This window comes from Daucus carota, chromosome 8 (assembly GCF_001625215.2).
Source record: "Daucus carota subsp. sativus chromosome 8, DH1 v3.0, whole genome shotgun sequence".
NCBI lineage: Eukaryota > Viridiplantae > Streptophyta > Magnoliopsida > Apiales > Apiaceae > Daucus > Daucus carota.
In genome coordinates this window covers 14,741,829-14,766,457 of record NC_030388.2, presented here as the reverse complement: position 1 = coordinate 14,766,457, position 24,629 = coordinate 14,741,829, and the positions used below count along the sequence as shown (strand labels likewise).

General features: G+C 33.9%; 4 protein-coding genes across 4 annotated transcripts; 1 reads left to right on the top strand and 3 right to left on the bottom strand.

Annotated features, from left to right (window-relative positions):
- Window positions 1-5,141: 5,141 nt before the first annotated feature.
- LOC108203875 (agamous-like MADS-box protein AGL62) lies at window positions 5,142-5,789 on the bottom strand. Its single transcript, XM_017373080.2, has one exon. It carries the CDS (start codon window positions 5,787-5,789, stop codon window positions 5,142-5,144), a length of 648 nt encoding a protein of 215 aa, XP_017228569.2.
- Window positions 5,790-10,851: 5,062 nt separating this feature from the next.
- On the bottom strand, window positions 10,852-11,481 carry LOC108203874 (agamous-like MADS-box protein AGL62). The gene has a single exon (XM_017373079.2). The coding sequence runs from the start codon at window positions 11,479-11,481 to the stop codon at window positions 10,852-10,854; it is 630 nt and encodes a 209-aa protein (XP_017228568.2).
- A 5,596-nt stretch (window positions 11,482-17,077) lies between these two features.
- LOC108203872 (agamous-like MADS-box protein AGL62) lies at window positions 17,078-17,704 on the bottom strand. Its single transcript, XM_017373077.2, has one exon. It carries the CDS (start codon window positions 17,702-17,704, stop codon window positions 17,078-17,080), a length of 627 nt encoding a protein of 208 aa, XP_017228566.2.
- A 5,505-nt stretch (window positions 17,705-23,209) lies between these two features.
- On the top strand, window positions 23,210-23,953 carry LOC135148484 (secreted RxLR effector protein 161-like). The gene has a single exon (XM_064083721.1). The coding sequence runs from the start codon at window positions 23,210-23,212 to the stop codon at window positions 23,951-23,953; it is 744 nt and encodes a 247-aa protein (XP_063939791.1).
- Window positions 23,954-24,629: the final 676 nt, after the last annotated feature.

The window sequence follows — 24,629 nt, the reverse complement described above, 5'->3', positions numbered from 1 at the left end:
AACCTGTGAATACAAATGTCTAATTAAGTGTGTTTTTTATGGGTTTGTGTTGAATTTGTATTTGTTGTTTGCTTTTTTAATTGTATTAAAATTTGTGACCGGCTTTGTGAAATGAATTTATCAGAGCTCTTGCAGATGCGGAGTCATCGAAACAGGTTTTGTTTGTTGACTAAAATCCAAACACATGGTTCTTTCAATATATTGGTACTTAAAATATATGATGTTTGTGTAGCTCCCTGTCTTGTCAAGTGAATGCTTAAGGTTTAAAAGCTATGCTTATAGTATATATAATTTATGTCACTCTGACTTTATATATTGGCAGGTGACTGAAGCTATACAAATTGGTGCCAGGGCTATAAAGGAGAATAGCACAAGTGTAGATGAAGTTCAACGCTGTTTGGAGGAACTTGATTCGAGCATTGCTATGCAGGAGGTTGACAATGTTTTAGGTATAGCTCTTCTGAGAATGACTTATCATAAAACGTACATAAACACACACACACACATGGGCAGAAGCCTTACCCTGTTTTGTACTCATTCACAAGTGACAATGAAGTAGTGAATTGGGAAAGCAGAATTATATGCGGTGCAGTAAATATATATGATCATGATCTCTTCAGCTTCTAATCTGCAAGTTTAAAACATGTTTTATTTACATACTTCAATGTTATTCAGTCACTTCACTTGCAAATATAAATAATCCATTAAACTGTTTGGTGCATCACTACCTAATAATTTGTTATTATTGAATCTTAGTAGGCGAAGCATGTTTTCCTTTTTCTAAATTTAGTTTATTTGTATATGGAGCATTTGTTCAGTCTTTTAAGCATAAATAACCCGGATTTGTATTGCTTTATGAATTTTGTAGATTCTGTTGGAGGGTTTATACGTGTTCCCCGGAAAATTTAACTTCTCGTTTATTAGCAAATTAACTTTCAGTCTTTTGTTTAAACTGCATATATTGAATATAACCTTTATGATCTTTGAATTTCCTAGATATATAAAATAATGCAGTAGTCCGTCCATGGAGCTGGCAGCAACAGTAATGGTCAATGGTGCAACATTAGCTACATTACTTGGAAAGTGGCCATTTCTTCCTGAAGTAGAGACAAAATTTCCTTTGTGAAATGCATGGAAGCTTCGTATTGAAACCGAATCCATGAAATAGTCACGCATATGCCAAGTGTTTACTACTAGACTGAGATCCCCATATACCTCTAAATGCTACCATTACTGTAGCAACAAGGTAGCCGATAATAGAGCTCACATCTATAGAAACACATGTTGACTGATATCCAAGGCCAGGTTCATTAATTTTCGTGAGATTGCAACTAAAGGTAGATTATTTTAAGTTTTATTTATTGTATGTATTTTAGATATTTATATATTTGGGAATTTCCACTCTCAGGGAAAATATTGGTGGATATTATTAGATGGTATACGTGGTACCTTGTTGTAATAGTGGTTATCAGTTCGTAATGAAAACTTTTGTTTACAAATTTATGGCTTGTTAATTATATTTTATAGCCTAGTTTAATCAAGTTATGTAAAATCATTGTCTGTTATGCTTTTAGCTAATGTGATAATATAGGGCCATTGTCATAAATAACATCATACAATGGCTACTATTCATAAAAAACATTGTCTCATAAAACTGGAAACAAAGATTTCTTGTTACAAAACCATTGTCTAAACAAATGACTTGCAATATTGATGAAACGAAAACAATTGTTCAAACATGTAAAAGACAACCAACTGTTCAAAAGAACACCATTGTCTTACGTAACTAAACACAACACCCTCAGTAATTAAAATATTGTTATTGTTAGAACAGGACTTACACAAGTAGGCTGGTGTTCAAAACCCGTTGTATAAGAGAGGAAATAACGAGCTTCTCTATTTCAAATATCATTGTCTGATCTTCTTACTAACAAGTGTAGCTAACTAATGAAACCGTTGTTGCAAGTCTTATTAGCAACACGAATTTGGAAAATGACTATTGTTGTGAGTCGTTTACAACAACATTTCCTTTTAAGAATCCCGTTGTTGTTTCTAGGTGTCGCACAACACTTTATTAAATGTAAATTGTTGTATTGCTTAATCTCAGACAACGGTGCGCCCGTTGTCTGATATGCATATTAGACGGCGTCTCGATAGACCACGGTTTTCCGTGGTTTCAGACAACGGGCAAAAACCGTTGTCTGATGCAGTTTTTGTTGTAGTGAATGTAAGGCAACATTGAGTTTGTGTGATGCATGATCAGAAGGCATGATAGGATTTAATTTAAATTATTTAAGTTACCTATATTGAACAAGTGTAGGATACTTGTGCATAGCATTTTTCAAAAAATCCGTCAAATTAGAGATTCGAATATAACCATACAAATCTCAAGAAGGAAAGCGGTACTGCTTTAAACCATCGTTAATGGTTCCTTTAATCAAATCTATCACATGTAAAGAGTTTGGTTATTATTTTGATATAGGAAAATTCTTTAAACCAAATCAAACATGTTGTAGTGTATTATTTTCTTTATGTGCAAGAGTTGCTCACCTTTCCTCACCATTACTAATTTTCACAGTTATTGTCGAGTGCTAAAGTCATCAATTTATATGATATGAGAGAAGATTTGATAACCTAATTGTTCACATAACCTTTTACAATGTGAGATATCAAGTTGTCTAAAGGTTTGTTATGTGTGTTGTGTATGACTATCTAGGTGCGTAGGGCCTTGTTCCATGCACTAGTTTATTTTCAAGATCCACTCATGTCTTCAAATAAGTATCATTCCTACATCTGAAAAATTTCTATTTTAGCACATCTCTTGCCGGCCATTATTGATAAATGTGTAAAAGATATATGTGGCGTTGACGATTAGAGGTCTATGAGAAATATCTTCTATCTAGCATGCAAAATAGTCTGGCGGAAGAAGTAAAATCTATAAATTATGTTGTCGAGTGTTTGAGAGTCGATCAAATATTTGATCTTTGACTTGATATCAAGGTCAATAAGAAAAGTCAAAGTTGTTTTACTTCCTAAAATGGGTACACCACATGCATGAAGCTTAAAGGATGAAAGTTTTAATGATGAACTGATGTTCTTTTTCTTTATTTCCCAACTACATATCACATTCATTGCTGAAAAATAAGAATACCAAGCAATCTTCAACTCTAATTTTTCATCAACTCATTTGAAAAAGATAAACAATCTTTTGTTATGCACTAAACCCTCATATCATTCAAACTCATTAGAAATCCCTAATTGGACTTCACCAAACACATATATAATACCCGCGTTGTACTTTCAAGATAGTTAGAACAATAGGGAATTTGTAGATTGAGCAATTGAAGACTGTAATTTGTTTGGAGCGGGGAGAAGACAAGAGTTGGTCCATGAATTCGTGCCACATGATATATATGGATGAATGATCATGAGATAAATTTGATGTGATGGTTGAGGTCACACATGGAGTAAAACTGAATTCCAAAAATAAAAGTAAATAAATTTACTCAAAATATGTTAATTATCATAGCGCTTTCACCAAGGCTACAAGTATGATTAATTCAAAAAATTATATAATATTACTTAATAAGTTAGCTAGCATTCTGTTCATATTACCACTATCAAAGTGTATTTATATATATATAAATACGTTTTTTCTAGTGTGTGCCCATGGGCACACACTAAGCACAAAATTTGATAGTTTTTCTATGTTTTGATTGGCTTACACTCCTTTAATAATGATGGCCCCCCTGCATTCACACCAACCACACCAATGAAAACACATCAAATTTATGAGTTTCCGTGCTTAGCATGTGTCCATGGCACACACTAGACAAACCCATATAAATAAAGTACGAAACTTACTTCGATTGCCTTAAGTTCGTTCGCTCCATCGAACTAATTTCCACTTAAATGCACTCAATTTAAAACACTATGAAGATAATACTTCCTTTACCTAAATTTTTTTATTAAACTGGGTAGTAGCTTATATATGGTTTTTTTTAAGATAACTATAGAAATGGTATTTTATAAAACGCTCTACAAGAAAGGTATTCATATCTTAAGTTTCCACTAATGTGCAATGCAGAGAGGGTGAGTGGAGGTTGTTGGAAAAATTAATGAGGGACTCAAATTGACTAATGTTAGTTTTCTATTTTAATTATGATTTTATACGAACACAATATATACAAACATATATATAGGATACAAATCAAGGATGTGCGAAATTTCAAATATATGCATCTATTCCTCTCAAAAGATGAGATATCTTATTTTGTTGGTCGACATATTTGGGGGCACCAACTTTGTGCATTTAAATTTCACCGGTTTTGAGTTTCATGGTCCAAGGGTTTTAGCCATTAGATGAATTCCATGCCAAACTCAAAAAAATTAGTCTAACAAACTTATTAGTTTGATGAAATAGGACTACACTGCTTTCTCACTCTGACTCTGGCAGGAGATAATCACCTGTATTACCAACGAGATGCGGCCCACACACTAACCAAGGAACTTTCAGTAGTGAATAACCATCCTATGATGATAAAGTTGCAAAAAATATATACTTAATATGTAAAATTTACTAATTCCATTCTCAAACAGAGAACAAAGTTCTCCCCTGGTTCCGGAAAAAATAATTTAAAGCCATTTAAGATTTTCAATTATTCGACTATATACAAATCTGAACTGTTTTATCACTCGAATATTACTCTAGGGTCTATCAAGAGACCATGACCAATCTATATCCAAAAGATTGTACATAGATGGTTTTCTAGGTGGCCCCGCAAAGATGAAGATTTCTACCGCCCCTCGCACATTCTTTTCTCTTCTTCTATATATAATAAAGAAATTAACATTCTGTAAAGTGACACTTATACTAAATATCAATATATAAAGAGTATAAGAACTAACAACTTTTAGCAACTGAATAAATTAAATGATAATATTATGAAACCAAAATAGAGAAAACAACATTAAAATCTTTTATTCATCATGATATCAGGAAAGAAATGATTAAATGAGTAGCACAAACCAAGACAAAAAGCATGATAGATAGGTTGGTTTTCTTATTGTATAAACATATATAAAATGTTTTAACAAAAGACCACTTACGGCAAGTTCTTATAATTCAGCTCCTTTATGCCTCACACCCCTAGTTGGGTTCCCTCATTTTGGTACACAATTGGATGTCCACATCCGTGCCCGAGATTAAATCCATTTGGTGTCATTGAAAGTCCAGTGCTGGTGCTACACCCATCTAGTGCTAGTGCGTGTTCCATCATCACAAGATTCTGAGCGTGTGTTGCGATGCTTCTCTTGAGGTCCTCCATACCTGTTTTCAACATATCAAGTTGTTCAAATCGAAGATCATCAATCAGAGCCTCCCACCAGAACATTTCTTGTCGTTGCTTCTTCAATTTTGTGAGCTCCTCCCCTTGTTTCTTCTGCTCTTCCGAATATATAAGCAACTCAGAGAGTTCCTTGTTGAGTAGACGAACCCTTGCACTGCGAAGAGCCTGTACAAGTTGAAGGGTGGTTGAATTCATTGGACTCGGGTCCTGAGCATTGAGGAACTTTTCAAGGATTTGTTCAACATTCGGATATGCAAATGAGAAAACTTTTTTCCCAGGAGAGAAGACGATGATTGCAATCTCTACATCACATAGGGTGCTAAGCTCACTCGCTTTCTTGAATAACCCACAACGCCTCTTGGAAAATGTAACGCTGAGATTAATTTCCTTGGTCATTTTTGCCATAACAATCTTTTGGCGACCCTTGCTCTTTGTTGCCATGTTTCTCTATCCTCCTTAGTTGATACAATGAAATAGAACAGGAGATTATAAAGGGATGCTACCCCTTGGGTACCTTCACTATTGGAAAAAGGTAGGAAATATTGGTATCTAAATATTTCATTCTATTAGCATTTAAAGACTTGCATTGCCAGACCATATGGTAATCTTTCAAGTACTGGGAATATTGGTCCAAAATGACACACCATAATTCTGAACTACAAACTTATATATAATTTTATTAAATTACTTTTAGTTTTAAAAATTGTTGAAATATTTAACTTACGTAAGAATATGTTATTCATCTCATGGAAATAATTTTTATTTTTTCTTCTTTTGTGTCCGGGTTTATTTTTAAAATATTATACTTAAAGGTCCATGGTAAATTTTAGTGTCACAAATACACTTATCTAACATAGTGAAAAAATTAATTTCTATAACATGCACGATTTTATTGTTAGGGATTTTTTTGTAATACAATTAAAAATCAACATATCAAATAATGGACTTTATTTATAAAGTTATACTCAGAAAGTAATCAACATGTATGGTAAGGCTGACAATTTCGAGTTTGGAGTCGGGTTGACAGTAGCGGGTCAAAAATTTAACCCAACCCAAACCTGACCCGAAATTTTAATGAATTAGAATACCCAACCCGAGCCCGACCCGCACTACCCACTGGTAACCTGAACCCGACCCGAAAATTAATATTTATTAGTAAATATATTTTTTTAATAATAAATAAATATTATTTTACTTCAAATAAATTAATTTTTATTAAAATAAATTTTTTTATTAAATTTAACTGATAAATATTATAAAAATAATATAAATAATATAAATGTATATAATATTTATATTATATATTAATTTTGGGTCAATTTCGGATAACCCGAATTCAACCCGAAAATGACCCGTTTTTTCTGGGTTGATTTTGGGTCAACCCGAATTCGACCTGAACCCGAAAAACTCCAACTTGAATTCGTATTTTACGAGTCGAATTCGTGTCGGGTTGTCGGGTCGGGTCCAATATTGCCACCCCATTGTATGGTGAGGTATTGGTGAAGTAACTTTTTATAACCCGTAAGAGAAATTAATTAATTAGCCATCATAAAGGTTTTTTTCCTTTTTGAAAATATAGATAGGTGTTTTATATATGTAAAACAAATTAATTAGAGTGTACACATGTTATGTTCATCTATTCGTAATTATTTTATTGATGGACACAATTTATAATTGTGCTAGTTCAAAAATTTATTCTATTCTTACTCATGAAAATTTGAAATGTCTCGCATCATATGGTTGTGATATGTATATTAATAATTTTTACGGATACGAGGTTATTATCATTTTTTTTTTGAGAAGTTAGAAGGATGGGTAAAACTACTAATGACATGACTTGATGTGTAAAATCATGAAAACTTCTTTTAAGATACTATCAAGGGTGTGGGCAACATAATTTATCTAATATAATAATATTATTATTTATTTGTGTTAGATATCATTAATTTTATTGCAGTTTTACATTTATTCCTATACTCTCCATTTTAGTTAGTTTTACAAGACATCTTTTACTCAGATCCATCTCATGAATATGTGCATAAAAGGGTTTTTTGGAATGTAGTACTTATAAAAACCTTTCTATTTTATCAAATAAAAAATGAAATGGTGAAGTAGAATATAAATGAAAACAACCTGTCTCACATAGTTTTCTCAAGATCCTCAGTTGTAAAAATCTATTAAAATCGTTTGATGGTTTGATATGCATGAAACAAGACACTACATGATTCTTTGTGTTTTCTCGACTTATCTACGTAGTTAAAGAATTATTTGGCAACCTGCCTTGAGTTTCCTTGAGTTTTCTATGTAGAATAAAGAATTTTGTGACAATGTGCCACTACTTTGATGATTCGTGTCATGTAGTGTAATACAATGTAAGGCAACATTGAGTTTGTGTGATGCATGATCAGAAGGCATGATATGATTCAATTTAAATTATTTAAGTTACCTATATTGAACAAGTGTAGGATACTTGTGCATAGCATTGTTCAAAAAATCGGTCAAATTAGAGATTCGAATATAACCATAAAAATCTCAAGAAGGAAAGCGGTAGTGCTTTAAACCATGGTTAATGGTTCCTTTAATCAAATCTATCACATGTAAAGAGTTTGGTTATTATTTTGATATAGAAAAATCCTTTAAACCAAATCAAACATGTTGTCGTGTATTATTTTCCTTATGTGCAAGAGTTGCTCACCTTTCCTCACCATTAATAATTTTCACAGTTATTGTCCAGTGCTAAAGTCATCAATTTATACGATATGAGAGAAGATTTGATAACCTAATTTTTCACATAACCATTTACAATGTGAGATATCAAGTTGTCTAAAGGTTTGTTATGTGTGTTGTGTATGACTATCTAGGTGTGTAGGGCCTTGTTCCATGCACTAGTTTATTTTAAATTTGCACTCATGTCTTCAAATAAGTATCATTTCTACATATGAAAAATTTCTATTTTAGCACATCTCTTGCCGGCCATTATTGATAAATGTGTAAAAGATATATGTGGCGTTGAGGATTAGAGGTCTATGAGAAATATCTTCTGTCTAGCATGCAAAAGGTCATTTAATATACGACTCTCTACAAAAAGAAAGTTGAGATTTGTTGTTCCGACAAATGTGAAGAGTGTCACATATGTAGTGGAAGGTACTCTAATGGGATAGTTTTAACAATATAGTAATGGCTTGGAACCACAACGAATATATAAAGTACATGTAAAAGAAATATGTAAAAATAGCTTGAAACAATATAGAATGAGAGTAAGTGATTTTCTTATTAAATAGTCTGGAGGAAGAAGTAAAATCTATAAATTATGTTGTCGAGTGTTTGAGAGTCGATCAAATATTCGATCTTTGAATTGATATCAAGGTCAATAAGAAAAGTCAAAGTTGTTTTACTTTCTAAAATGGGTACACCACATGCATGAAGCTTAAAGGATGAAATTTTTAATGATGAACTGATTTTCTTTTTCTTTATTTCCCAACTACATATCACATTCATTGCTGAAAAATAAGAATACCAAGCAATCTTCAAACTCTAATTTTTCGTCAACTCACTTGAAAAAGATAAACAATCTTTTGTTATGCACTAAACCCTCATATCATTCAAACTCATTAGAAATCCCTAATTGGACTTCACCAAACACATATATAATACCCACGTTGTACTTTCAAGAGAGTTAGAACAATAGGGAATTTGTAGATTGAGCAATTGAAGACTGTAATTTGTTTGGAGCGGGGAGAAGACAAGAGTTGGTCCATGAATTCGTGCCACATGATATATATGGATGAATGGTCATGAGATAAATTTGATGTGATGGTTGAGGTCACACATGGAGTAAAACTGAATTCCAAAAATAAAAGTAAATAAATTTACTCAAAATATGTTAATTATCATAGCCCTTTCACCAAGGCTACAAGTATGATTAATTCAAAAAATTATATAATATTACTTAATAAGTTAGCTAGCATTGTGTTCATATTACCACTATCAAAGTGTATATATATATATATATACGGTTTTTCTAGGGCACACACTAAGCACAAAATTTGATAGTTTTTCTATATTTTGATTGGCTTACACTCCTTTAATAATGATGGCCCCCCTGCATTCACACCAACCACACCAATGAGAACACATCAAATTTATGAGTTTCCGTGCTTAGCATGTGCCCATGGGCACACACTAGACAAACCCATATAAATAAAGTACGAAACTTACTTCGATTGCCTTAAGTTCGTTCGCTCCATCGAACTAATTTCCACTTAAATGCACTCAATTTAAAACACTATGAAGATAATACTTTCTTTACCTAAATTTTTTTATTAAACTGGGTAGTAGCTTATATATGGTTTTTTTTTGAAGATAACTATAGAAATGGTATTTTATAAAACGCTCTACAAGAAAGGTATTCATATCTTAAGTTTGCACTAATGTGCAATGCAGAGAGGGTAGGAGGAGGTTGTTGGAAAAATTAATGAGGGACTCAAATTGACTAATGTTAGTTTTCTATTTTAATTATGATTTTATACGAACACAATATATACAAAGATATATATAGGATACAAATCAAGGATGTGCGAAATTTCAAATATATGCATCTATTCCTCTCAAAAGATGAGATATCTTATTTTGTTGGTTGACATATTTGGGGGCACCAACTTTGTGCATTTAAATTTCACCAGTTTTGAGTTTCATGGTCGAAGGGTTTTAGCCATTAGATGAATTCCATGCCAAACTCAAAAAAATTAGTGTAACAGACTTATTAGTTTGACGAAATAGGACTGCACTGCTTTCATGCACTGCTTTCTCACTCTGACTCTGGCAGGAGATAATCACTGTATTACCAACGAGTTGCGGCCCACACACTACCATACTATGATTATAAGGTTGCAAAAAATATATACTTAATATGTAAAATTTACTAATTCCATTCTCAAACAGAGAACAAAGTTCTCCCCTGGTTCCGGGAAAAATAATTTAAAGCCATTTAAGATTTTCAATTATTCGACTATATACAAATCTGAACTGTTTTATCACTCGAATATTACTCTAGGGTCTATCAAGAGACCATGACCAATCTATATCCAAAAGATTGTACATAGATGGTTTTCTACGTGGCCCCGCAAAGATGAAGATTTCTACCGCCCCTCGCACATTCTTTTCTCTTCTTCTATATATAATAAAGAAATTAACATTCTGTAAAGTGTCACTTATACTAAACATCAATATATAAAGAGTATAAGAACTAACAACTTTTAGCAACTGAATAAATTAAATGATAATATTATGAAACCAAAATAGAGAAAACAACATTAAAATCTTTTATTCATCATGATATCAAGAAGAAATGATTAAATGAGTAGCACAAACCAAGAAAAAAAGCATGATAGATAGCTTGGTTTTCTGATTGTACAAACATATATAAAATGTTTTAACAAAAGACCACTTACGACAAGTTCTTATAATTCAGCTCCTTTATGCCTCACACCCCTAGTTGGGTTCCCTAATTTTGGTACACAATTGGATGTCCACATCCGTGCCCGAGATTAAATCCATTTGGTGTCATTGAAAGTCCAGTGCTGGTGCTACACCCATCTAGTGCTAGTGCGTGTTCCATGATCATCACAAGATTTTGAGCGTGTGTTGCGATGCTTCTCTTGAGGTCCTCCATACCTGTTTTCAACATATCAAGTTGTTCAAATCGAAGATCATCAATCAGAGCCTCCCACCAGAACATTTCTTGTCGTTGCTTCTTCAATTTTATGAGCTCTTCCCCTTGTTTCTTCTGCTCTTCTGAATATATAAGCAACTCAGAGAGTTCCTTGTTGAGTAGACGAACCCTTGCACTGCGAAAAGCCTGTACAAGTTGAAGGGTGGTTGAATTCATTGGACTCGGGTCCTGAGCATTGTGGAACTTTTCAAGGATTAGTTCAACATTCGGATATCCAAATGAGAAAACTTTTTTCCCAGGAGAGAAGACGATAATTGCAATCTCTACACCACATAGGGTGCTAAGCTCACTCGCTTTCTGGAATAAACCACAACGCCTCTTGGAGAATGTAACCCTGAGATTACTTTCCTTGCTCATTTTTGCCATAACAATCTTTTGGCGACCCTTGCTCTTTGTTGCCATGTTTCTCTATCCTCCTTAGTTGATAGAATGAAATAGAACAGGAGATTATAAAGGGATGATACCCCTTGGGTACCTCCACTATTGGAAAAAGCGAGGAAATATTGGTATATGAATATTACATTCTATTTGCATTTAAAAACTTGCATTGCCAGACCATATGGTAATCTTTCAAATGGAAAAAACATAATTAATTTGTGGAATTTTCTTGTAACATTAGTATTTATTAGGGATCTTATATTCCTCTTTTTTGTGCCATGACATTCTTACAGTTGTTTTGATGATACAAGGAGAATAAATGACATCTATTTCCAAAACATGCCACACTTCTAATTCCTTTTTGGCTTATTTTTATTAAAACTAAAAAACATATGATTGGTCTACTTACTTAAAGTGTTTATATATTTGTAGGAAAAGTCAATTTGAACATCAATAAAAACTATACAAAACCCAAAATCTATCATATATTCCTAACATCAGGCACTAAACTTCATTTGTCACGATGGGTAAAGTCTTACTTTTCGGAAAAAAAACTAAATGGAATATTTTAGTTTATTATCTTTTGCAAATCTAAAATCTATTTGAATATATTGATTAATATATTTACCGATATTATAAAAGGCATATTTCATCACCATTTATTATTAATATTTTTAATTTTGTTCAAGTACTGGTAATATTGGTCCAAAATGACACCCCATAATTCTGATGAACTACAAACTTATATATAATTTTATTAAATTACTTTTAGTTTTAAAAATTGTTGAAATATTTAACTTACGTAAGAATATGTTATTCATCTCATGGAAATAATTTTTATTTTTTCTTCTTTTGTGTCCGGGTTTATTTTTAAAATATTATACTTAAAGGTCCATGGTAAATTTTAGTGTCACAAATACACTTATCTAACATAGTGAAAAAATTAATTTATATAACATGCACGATTTTATTGTTAGGGATTTTTTTGTAATACAATTAAAAATCTACATATCAAATAATGGACTTTATTTATAAAGTTATACTCAGAAAGTAATCTACATGTATGGTAAGGCTGACAATTTCGGGTTTGAAGTCTAGTTTACAGTCGCCGGTCAAAAATTTAACCCAACCCAAACCCGACCCGAAATTTTAATGAATTAGAATACCCAACCGGAGCCCGACCCGCACTACCCGCGTGTAACCCGAACCCGACCCGAAAATTAATATTTATTAATAAATATATTTTTTAAATAATAAATAAATATTATTTTACTTGAAATAAATTAATTTTTAATAAAATAATTTTTTAATTGAATTTAACTGATAAATATTATATAAATAATATAAATAATATAAATGTATATAATATTTATATTATATATTAACTTCGAGTCAATTTCGGATAACCCGAATTCAACCCGAAAATGACCCGTTTTTTCTAGGTTGATTTTGGGTCAACCCGAATTCGACCTTAACCCGAAAAACTACAAGTCGAATTCGTATTTTACGAGTCGAATTCTTGTCGGGTTGTCGGGTCGGGTCCAATATTGCCACCCCATTGTATGGTGAGGTACTGGTGAAGTAACTTTTTATTACCTGTAAGAGAAATTAATTAATTAGCCATCATAAAGGTTATTTTCCTTTTTGAAAATATAGATAGTTTTTTTATATATGTAAAACAAATTAATTAGAGTGTACACATGTTATGTTCATCTATTCGAAATTATTTTATTCATGGACACAATTTCCAATTGTGCTAGTTCAAAAATTTATTCTATTCTTACTCATGAAAATTTGAAATGTCTCGAATCATATGGTTGTGATATGTATATTAATAATTTTTACGGATACGAGGTTATTATCATTTTTTTTAGAAGTTAGAAGGATGGGTAAAACTACTAATGACAGGACTTTATGTGTAAAATCATGAAAACTTCTTTTAAGATAGTATCAAGGGTGTGGGCAACATAATTTATCTAATATAATAATATTATTATTTATTTGTGTTAGATATCATTAATTTTATTGCAGTTTTACATTTATTCCTATACTCTCCACTTTAGTTAGTTTTACAAGATATCTTTTACTCAGATCCATCTCATGAATATGTGCGTAAAAGGGTTTTTTGGAATGTAGTACTTCTAAAAACCTTTCTATTTTATCAAATAAAAAATGAAATGGTAAAGTAGAATATAAATGAAAACAACTTGTCTCACATAGTTTTCTCAAGATCCTCGGTTGTAAAAATCTATTGAAGTCGTTTGATGGTTTGATATGCATGAAACAAGATACTACATGATTCTTTGTGTTTTCTCCACTTATCTACATAGTTAAAGAATTATTTGGCAACCTGCCTTGAGTTTGCTTGAGTTTTCTATGTAGAATAAAGAATTTTGTGACAATGTGCCACTACTTTGATGATTCGTGTCATGTAGTGTAATACAATGTAAGGCAACATTGAGTTTGTGTGATGCATGATCAGAAGGCATGATATGATTCAATTTAAATTATTTAAGTTACCTATATTGAACAAGTGTAGGATACTTGTGCATAGAATTGTTCAAAAAATCCGTCAAATTAGAGATTCGAATATAACCATAAAAATCTCAAGAAGGAAAGCGGTACTGCTTTAAACCATCGTTAATGGTTCCTTTAATCAAATCTATCACATGTAAAGAGTTTGGTTATTATTTTGATATAGGAAAATCCTTTAAACCAAATCAAACATGTTGTGGTGTATTATTTTCTTTATGTGCAAGAGTTGCTCACCTTTCCTCACCAGTACTAATTTTCACAGTTATTGTCCAGTGCTAAAGTCATCAATTTATATGATATGAGAGAAGATTTGATAACCTAATTTTTCACATAACCTTTTAGAATGTGAGATATCAAGTTGTCTAAAGGTTTGTTATGTGTGTTGTGTATGACTATCTAGGTGTGCAGGGCCTTGTTCCATGCACTAGTTTATTTTTAATTTGCACTCTTGTCTTCAAATAAGTATCATTTCTACATATGAAAAATTTCTATTTTAGCACATCTCTTGCCGGCCATTATTGATAAATGTGTAAAAGATATATGTGGCGTTGACGATTAGAGGTCTATGAGAAATATCTTCTATCTAGCATGCAAAAGGTCATTTAATATACGACATTCTACAAAAAGAAAGTTGAGATTTGTTGTTCCGACAAATGTGAAGAGTGTCACATATGTAGTGGAAGGTACTCTAATGGGATAGTTTTAACAATATAGTAATGGCTTGGAACCACAACGAATATATAAAGTACATGTAAAAGAAATATGTAAACATAGCTTGAAACAATATAGAATGAAAGTAAGTGATTTTCTTATTAAATAGTCTGGAGGAAGAAGTACAATCTATAAATTATGTTGTCGAGAGTTTGAGAGTCGATCAAATGTTCGATCTTTGAATTGCTATCAAGGTCAATAAGAAAAGTCAAAGTTGTTTTACTTCCTAAAATGGGTACACCACATGCATGAAGCTTAAAGGTTGAAATTTTTAATGATGAACTGATTTTCTTTTTCTTTATTTCCCAACTACATATCACATTCATTGCCGAAAAATAAGAATACCAAGCAATCTTCAACTATAATTTTTCGTCAACTCATTTGAAAAAGATAAACAATCTTTTGTTATGCACTAAACCCTCATATCATTCAAACTCATTAGAAATCCCTAATTGGACTTCACCAAACACATATATAATACCCACGTTGTACTTTCAAGATAGTTAGAACCATAGAGAATTTGTAGATTGAGCAATTGAAGACTGTAATTTGTTTGGAGCGGGGAGAAGACAAGAGTTGGTCCATGAATTCGTGCCACATGATATATATGGATGAATGGTCATGAGATAAATTTGATGTGATGGTTGAGGTCACACATGGAGTAAAACTGAATTCCAAAAATAAAAGTAAATAAATTTACTCAAAATATGTTAATTATCATATCGCTTTCACCAAGGCTACAAGTATGATTAATTCAAAAAATTATATAATATTACTTAATAAGTTAGCTAGCATTGTGTTCATATTACCACTATCAAAGTGTATATATATATATATATATATATATATATATATATAATACGGTTTTTCTAGTGTGTGCGCATTGGAACACACTAAGCACAAAATTTGATAGTTTTTCTATGTTTTGATTGGCTTACACTCCTTTAATAATGATGACCCCCCTGCATTCACACCAACCACACCAATGAAAACGCATCAAATTTATGAGTTTCCGTGCTTAGCATGTGCCCATGGGCACACACTAGACAAACCCATATAAATAAAGTACGAAACTTACTTCGATTGCCTTAAGTTCGTTCGCTCCATCGAACTAATTTCCACTTAAATGCACTCAATTTAAAACACTATGAAGATAATACTTTCTTTACCTAAATTTTTTTATTATAGTGGGTAGTAGCTTATATATGATTTTTTTTTAAGATAACTATAGAAATGGTATTTTATAAAACGCTCTACAAGCAAGGTATTCATATCTTAAGTTTGCACTAATGTGCAATGCAGAGAGGGTGGGAGGAGGTTGTTGGAAAAATTAATGAGGGACTCAAATGGACTAATGTTAGTTTTCTATTTTAATTATGATTTTATACGAACACAATATATACAAAGATATATATAGGATACAAATCAAGGATGTGCGAAATTTCAAATATATGCATCTATTCCTCTCAAAAGATGAGATATCTTAATGTGGGTTGACATATTTGGGGGACCAACTTTGTGCATTTAAATTTCACCAGTTTTGAGTTTCATGGTCGAAGGGTTTTAGCCATTAGATGAATTCCATGCCAAACTCAAAAAAATTAGTGTAACAGACTTATTAGTTTGATGAAATAGGACTGCACTGCTTTCTCACTCTGACTCTGACAGGAGAAAATCACCTGTATTACCAACGAGATGCGGCCCACACACTGACCAAGGAACTTTCAGTAGTGAATAACCATCCTATGATTATAAGGTTGCAAAAAATATATACTTAATATATAAAATTTACTAATTCCATTCTCAAACAGAGAACAAAGTTCTCCCCTGGTTCCGGGAAAAATAATTTAAAGCCATTTAAGATTTTCAATTATTCGACTATATACAAATCTGAACTGTTTTATCACTCGAATATTACTCTAGGGTCTATCAAGAGACCATGACCAATCTATATCCAAAAGATTGTACATAGATGGTTTTCTACGTGGCCCCGCAAAGATGAAGATTTCTACCGCCCCTCGCACATTCTTTTCTCTTCTTCTATATATAATAAAGAAATTAACATTCCGTAAAGTGTCACTTATACTAAACATCAATATATAAAGAGTATAAGAACTAACAACTTTTAGCAACTGAATAAATTAAATGATAATATTTTGAAACCAAAATAGAGAAAACAACATTAAAATCTTTTATTCATCATGATATCAAGAAAGAAATGATTAAATGAGTAGCACAAACCAAGACAAAACGCATGATAGATAGCTTGGTTTTCTTATTGTACAAACATATATAAAATATTTTAACAAAAGACCACTTACGACAAGTTCTTATAATTCAGCTCCTTTATGCCTCACACCCCTACTTGGGTTCCCTAATTTTGGTACACAATTGGATGTCCACATCCGTGCCCGAGATTAAATCCATTTGGTGTCATTGAAAGTCCAGTGCTAGTGCTACACCCATCTAGTGCTAGTGCGTGTTCCATCATCACAAGATTCTGAGCGTGTATTGCGATGCTTCTCTTGAGGTCCTCCATACCTGTTTTCAACATATCAAGTTGTTCAAATCGAAGATCATCAATCAGAGCCTCCCACAAGAACATTTCTTGTCGTTGCTTCTTCAATTTTATGAGCTCCTCCCCTTGTTTCTTCTGCTCTTCCGAATATATAAGCAACTCAGAGAGTTCCTTGTTGAGTAGACGAACCCTTGCACTGCGAAGAGTCTGTACAAGTTGAAGGGTGGTTGAATTCATTGGACTCGGGTCCTGAGCATTGAGGAACTTTTCAAGGATTTGTTCAACATTCGGATATCCAAATGAGAAAACTTTTTTCCCAGGAGAGAAGATGATGATTGCAATCTCTACACCACATAGGGTGCTAAGCTCACTCGCTTTCTGGAATAACCCACAACGCCTCTTGGAGAATGTAACCCTGAGATTACTTTCCTTGCTCATTTTTGCCATAACAATCTTTTGGCGACCCTTGGTCTTTGTTGCCATGTTTCTCTATCCTCAGTTGATAGAATGAAATACAACAGGAGATTATAAAGGGATGCTACCCCTTGGGTACCTTCACTATTGGAAAAAGCGAGGAAATATTGGTATCTGAATATTACATTCTATTAGCATTTAAAAACTTGCATTGCCAGACCATATGGTAATCTTTCAAATGGAAAAAACATAATTAATTTGTGGGATTTTCTTGTAACATTAGTATTTATTAGGGATCTTATATTCCTCTTTTTTGTGACATGACATTCTTACAGTTGTTTTGACTTCTATTTCCAAAACAGGCCACACTTATAATTCCTTTTTCACTTATTTTTATTAAAACTAAAAAACATATGATTGGTCTACTTACTTAAAGTGTTTATATATTTGTAGGAAAAGTCAATTCGAACATCAATAAAAACTATACAAAACCCAAAATCTATCATATATTCCTAACATCAGGCACTAAACTTCATTTGTCACGATGGGTAAAGTCTTACTTTTCGGAAAAAAAAACTAAATGGCATATTTTAGTTTATTATTTTTTGCAAATCTAAAATCTATTTAAATATATTGATTAATATATTTACCGATATTATAAGAGGCATTTTTCAACACCATTTATTATTAATATTTTTAATTTTGTTCAAGTACTGGGAATATTGGTCCAAAATGACACACCATAATTCTAAACTACAAACTTGCCCGCAAGGGTTGGTTCAGCTGGTTAAAGAGAGGACATGTTTCCTCTTGGTCACGGGTTCGACTCCCGAAGGGAGCAGAATTTGTGATTATGCCTCCTGGATCAGAGCCTGGTTCACGTTTAGGTGCGGTTTACTACGAGTCCTGAATAACAAAATTAAGCACGTACACATGTTATGTTCATCTATTCGAAATTATTTTATTCATGGACACAATTTCCAATTGTGCTAGTTCAAAAATTTATTCTATTCTTACTCATGAAAATTTGAAATGTCTCGAATCATATGCTTGTGATATGTATATTAATAATTTTTACGGATATGAGGTTATTATCATTTTTTTTAGAAGTTAGAAGGATGGGTAAAACTACTAATGACAGGACTTTATGTGTAAAATCATGAAAACTTCTTTTAAGATAGTATCAAGGGTGTGGGCAACATAATTTATGTAATATAATAATATTATTATTTATTTGTGTTAGATATCATTAATTTTATTGCAGTTTTACATTTATTCCTATACTCTCCACTTTAGTTAGTTTTACAAGATATCTTTTACTCAGATCCATCTCATGAATATGTGCATAAAAGGGTTTTTTGGAATGTAGTACTTCTAAAAACCTTTCTATTTTATCAAATAAAAAATGAAATGGTGAAGTAGAATATAAAAGAAAACAACTTGTCTCACATAGTTTTCTCAGGATCCTCAGTTGTAAAAATCTATTGAAGTCGTTCGATGGTTTGATATGCATGAAACAAGACACTACATGATTCTTTGTGTTTTCTTGACTTATCTACGTAGTTAAAGAATTATTTGGCAACCTGCCTTGAGTTTGCTTGAGTTTTCTATGTAGAATAAAGAATTTTGTGACAATGTGCCACTACTTTGATGATTCGTGTCATGTAGTGTAATAGAATGTAAGGCAACATTGAGTTTGTGTGATGCATGATCAGAAGGCATGATATGATTCAATTTAAATTATTTAAGTTACCTATATTGAACAAGTGTAGGATACTTGTGCATAGCATTGTTCAAAAAATCCGTCAAATTAGAGATTCGAATATAACCATATAAATCTCAAGAAGGAAAGCGGTACTGCTTTAAACCATCGTTAATGGTTCCTTTAATCAAATCTATTGTTGGGTGTTTATTTAATTTAAACATATCTGAATAAAATATAGCCGATATGTGCTATATATTAGAGATAGAATTAGTTAGTTTATTGGAGCCTAGAAATAGGTGTTTTGATAATAGTAGCAGAGTAGAAGTAGGAGTCAGTTCTGGTAGTTCCTGATTTATACCTTGTATTTGTTTTTAGTTTAAATAACTCTAGACGTTGCATGAATAAGATAAGTAGTTCAGTTCACATCCTTCCATTTATACACATACAGGTGTGCGTGTGTAGGTGTATTAGTGCTTCCTTTGGTATCAGAGCGAGGTTACAAACTAAACCTTTCCGCGATGGATACAAACAAAACAAAAGAAAACTCGATTGGCTTCAGCTACCCAATATTAACAAAAACAAACTACGCAGCGTGGGCTTTAAAAATGAGGGTGTTTATGCAGGCTCATGGTGTGTGGGAAGCCATAGAACCTAAAGATCCGAAAACAGTGGTTGTGGTAGATGATAAGACAGACAAGCGAGCACTAGCGGTCATTTACCAAGGAATTCCTGAGGACTTGCTGCTGGACATCGCAGAGAAGAAAACATCCAAGGAGGCTTGGAATGCTATAAAAACAATTTGTTTGGGTGCGGATAAAGTGAAGAAGGCTAGAGCACAAACACTGAAAGGAGAATTTGAGGCGCTGTGTATGAAAGAGAACGAAAAACTGGATGATTTCTATATGAAGCTGCATGGTCTGGTTACTAACATCAGAGCACTAGGAGAGAAAATGGAAGAAGGCTACGTGGTGAAGAAACTACTTAGGGCTGTTCCCCCTAAATTTCTCCAAATTGCATCTGCTATATAGAACAATTTGGGAATTTAGAGGAGATGTCGGTGGAAGAAGTCGTTGGTTCATTGAAGGCCCACGAAGAGCGACTGCGGGGGTCGTCTGAGATAAACCAGGGACAACTTCTCTTGACAGAAGAAGAGTGGAGAAGGAAAGAGAACCATGAGGGACAACTGTTGTTGACTCGTGAAGAATGGCTGAAAAGTAGCGGCAAAGAGGGAAGCCAAAGTCGTGGAGAGTCCCGATGGAGAGATGGAAATCGTGGAGGACGAGACAGAGGCAAACTCAGATGTTTCAACTGCCAGGCATACGGACATTTCGCGGCTGAATGCCGTAAACCTCGAAGGGAGAAAGATGTGGAGAAAGAAGTGAATCTTACTCAGATACAAGGAGATGAACCGGCATTGTTAATTGCTCAAGTTGAAAAGAGTGAGAGCGATGTGATGCTGCTGACTGAAAAAACAGTGGTTCCAAAACTAAAAACGAAAGTTGAGGAGCAAAGGGAATCACAAATCTGGTACTTAGATAATGGAGCTAGTAACCACATGACTGGCCAACGGGGAAAATTCAAAGAGTTAGACGAAAGTGTAACGGGACAAGTAAAATTTGGAGATGGATCCGTTGTGCACATAAAAGGCAGAGGAGTTGTGGCATTTAGATGTAAAAATGGTGAAGAAAAAACATTGAAGGAGGTATATTATATTCCTTCGTTGTGCAACAATATCATAAGTCTTGGCCAATTGTCTGAAGCGGGGAACAAGGTGATACTAGATGGAGACTATTTGTGGGTATACGAGGAACGTGGAAGATTGTTGATGAAAGTGAAGAGGGCTGAGAACCGGTTGTATAAAATCAGTCTGGAAGACAGCAGTCCTTTGTGCTTATTATCGAAATTAGAGGTGAATACATGGCTTTGGCATGCTCGACTCGGACACGTAAATTTTCAGGCCATGGAGCTTATGTCAAAGGAAGGTATGGCGCACGGAATTCCACGATTGATTCAGCCTTCGAGAAGGTGTGAGGGATGTTTGATGTCAAAACAGTCCAGAAGCCCGTTTCCAACGCATGCAAATTTTGAGACTAAGAAGACACTAGAGCTGATATATGCAGACATCTGTGGTCCTATTACGCCAGCAACACCTAGAGGCAATCGTTACTTTCTATTATTTGTTGACGATTTCAGTAGGAAAATGTGGGTATATTTGTTAAAAGAAAAGAGTGATGCATTTGAGTTGTTCAAAAAATTTAAAGCATTGGTAGAGAAGGGAATAGAGAAAAACATAAAAATACTGAGGACTGATCGAGGAGGTGAATTCTGTTCAAATGAGTTCAAGTCGTATTGTGAAGAAGTTGGTATTGATAGACAATATACAGCACCTTATACCCCGCAACAAAACGGGGTGGTAGAGCGGAGGAACAGAACAGTGGCTGCAATGACAAGAAGTTTTCTCAAGGGATCAAAATTGCCATCATGCATGTGGGGAGAAGCGGTACGACACTCTGTGTATATTCTAAATCGTCTGCCAACACGTGCCTTAAATGGTAGCACCCCATATGAAGCTTGGAGTGGGAAGAAACCAAACCTATCACACATAAAAGTATTTGGATGCATAGCATATATGAAGGTACCTACGGTATTTGTCAGGAAGCTTGATGACCGTAGTAAACAGGTTGTGTATCTCGGAAGGGAACCGGGAACGAAGGCTAGCAGATTATTTGATCCAACAACTGGAAGTATTCATATAAGCAGAGATGTGGTGTATCAGGAGCAGGATTTTTGGTCATGGGAGCAAAGCACAGAAGGAGAAGTGACAATCCCTGGACACTTTATTGAAATTGAAAGTGTTTCAGAAGAAGTGAACGGGACAGGAACGAGGGATGAACAGGATACACAAGTTCACAAACCTAGGGCCAGTGAGTTGGAATCATCTGCAGGGAAAATAGATGGGTCACCTGACAGCGAACCTCGAAGGTTCAGGCCTCTAGATGAATTGTACAATGAGACCGAGGTTATAGAGATGCTAGATGAACTGATGCTGTTAAAGGTAGAAGAACCTACGTCGTACGGTGAAGCAGCTAAGGAGATAGAATGGCAACGTGCCATGAACACAGAGATAGAAATGATCGAAAAGAACAAGACTTGGATACTCACAGATTTACCACTGGGACACAAGCCCATTGGTTTGAAATGGGTATACAAACTGAAAAAGGATTCAGAGGGAAATGTCGTAAAGCATAAAGCTCGTTTGGTTGCAAAAGGTTATGTCCAAAGAAAAGGAATAGATTACAACGAAGTGTTCGCTCCAGTGGCACGTCTTGAAACCATACGATTGTTACTAGCACTGTCAGCAAAAGAAAATTGGGAAGTGCACCATCTAGATGTTAAATCGGCATTTCTAAATGGAGAGCTTCTTGAAGAGGTGTATGTCATGCAGCCCGAAGGATTCGAAAAGAAAGGACAGGAACAGAAAGTATACAAATTGTTAAAGGCTCTATACGGTTTACGTCAAGCCCCTAGAGCTTGGAATGCAAGACTGGACAAATGCTTGAAGGACCTGGGTTTCAAGAGATGCTTATACGAACAGGCTGTATATACTAAGTGCAAAAAGGAGAGTACTTTAATAGTCGGAGTTTACGTCGATGATTTATTGGTGACTGGTTCCAGTAAGGATGGAATCAAAGAATTTAAGGAAGAAATGAGTAAACAATTTGAGATGAGTGACTTGGGTTTGCTGTCTTATTATCTTGGCATTGAAGTTCAGAAAGGGAAGATGTTTACCATAACTGAGACAGTCTGCGTACGCCAAGAAAATCCTTGAAAAGGCGAGAATGCAATATTGCAACTCATCAAAATATCCGATGGAGCAAAAGTTGCAGTTAGATAAAGATGAAACTGGGCAGGCTGTCAATGCTACTGACTATCTATGCATTGTTGGGAGCTTAAGATATTTGACTCATACACGACCTGATATTTCATACGCGGTAGGAGTTGTGAGAAGGTTCATGGAAAAACCGACAATTAAACATCAGCAGGCAGTGAAGCACATACTGAGATATGTAAGTGGTAGAGTTGATCATGGATTGGTATACATGAGGGAGGAAAGAAAGAAGGTTATAACTGGTTTTACAGACAGTGACCTGGCTGGGGATGTGGTTGACAGGAGAAGTACAGGTGGGATGTGCTTCTATTTAAATGATAATTTGGTGTCACGGGTTTCTCAGAAACAGAGAGTAATCGCACTATCGTCCTGCGAAGCAGAGTACATGGCTGCAACAACTGCAGCATGCCAAAGTATATGGCTTCGAGGACTGCTAAGCGAGATATCAGGACAGCAGGTTGGTGCAGTTACTTTGTGTGTTGATAATCGGTCAGCTATTGAGTTAATGAAAAATCCTATATTGCATGGAAGAAGCAAACATATAGACGTGCGTTTCCATTTCATTCGGGAATGTATTGAACGAGGAGAACTGGTTGTCAAGTATGTGCCTACACAGGAACAGCGTGCGGACATTCTGACTAAGTCTCTGGGAAGAGTGAAGTTTGAAGAAATGAAGAAGCTGATTGGAGTTCAGGATCTTGCAACAGTGAAGAAGTATGTTTAAATTAAGGGGGAATATGTTGGGTGTTTATTTAATTTAAACATATCAGAATAAAATATAGCCGATATGTGCTATATATTAGAGATAGAATTAGTTAGTTTATTGGAGCGTAGAAATAGGTGTTTTGATAATAGTAGGAGTCAGTTCTGGTAGTTCCTGATTTATAGCTTGTATTTGTTTTTAGTTTAAATAACTCTGGACGTTGCATGAATAAGATAAGTAGTTCAGTTGACATCCTTCCATTTATACACATACAGGTGTGCGTGTGTACGTGTATTAGTGCTTCATCTATCACATGTAAAGAGTTTGGTTATTATTTTGATATACGAAAATCCTTTAAACCAAATCAAACATGTTGTAGTGTATTATTTTCTTTATGTGCAAGAGTTGCTCACCTTTTCTCACCATTACTAATTTTCACAGTTATTGTCCAGTGATAAAGTCATCAATTTATATGATATGAGAGAAGATTTGATAACCTAATTTTTCACATAACCTTTTACAATGTGAGATATCAAGTTGTCTAAAGGTTTGTTATGTGTGTTGTGTATGACTATCTAGGTGTGTAGGGCCTTGTTCCATGCACTAGTTTATTTTCAATTTGCACTCATGTCTTCAAATAAGTATCATTTCAACATATGAAAAATTTCTATTTTAGCACATCTCTTGCCGGCCATTA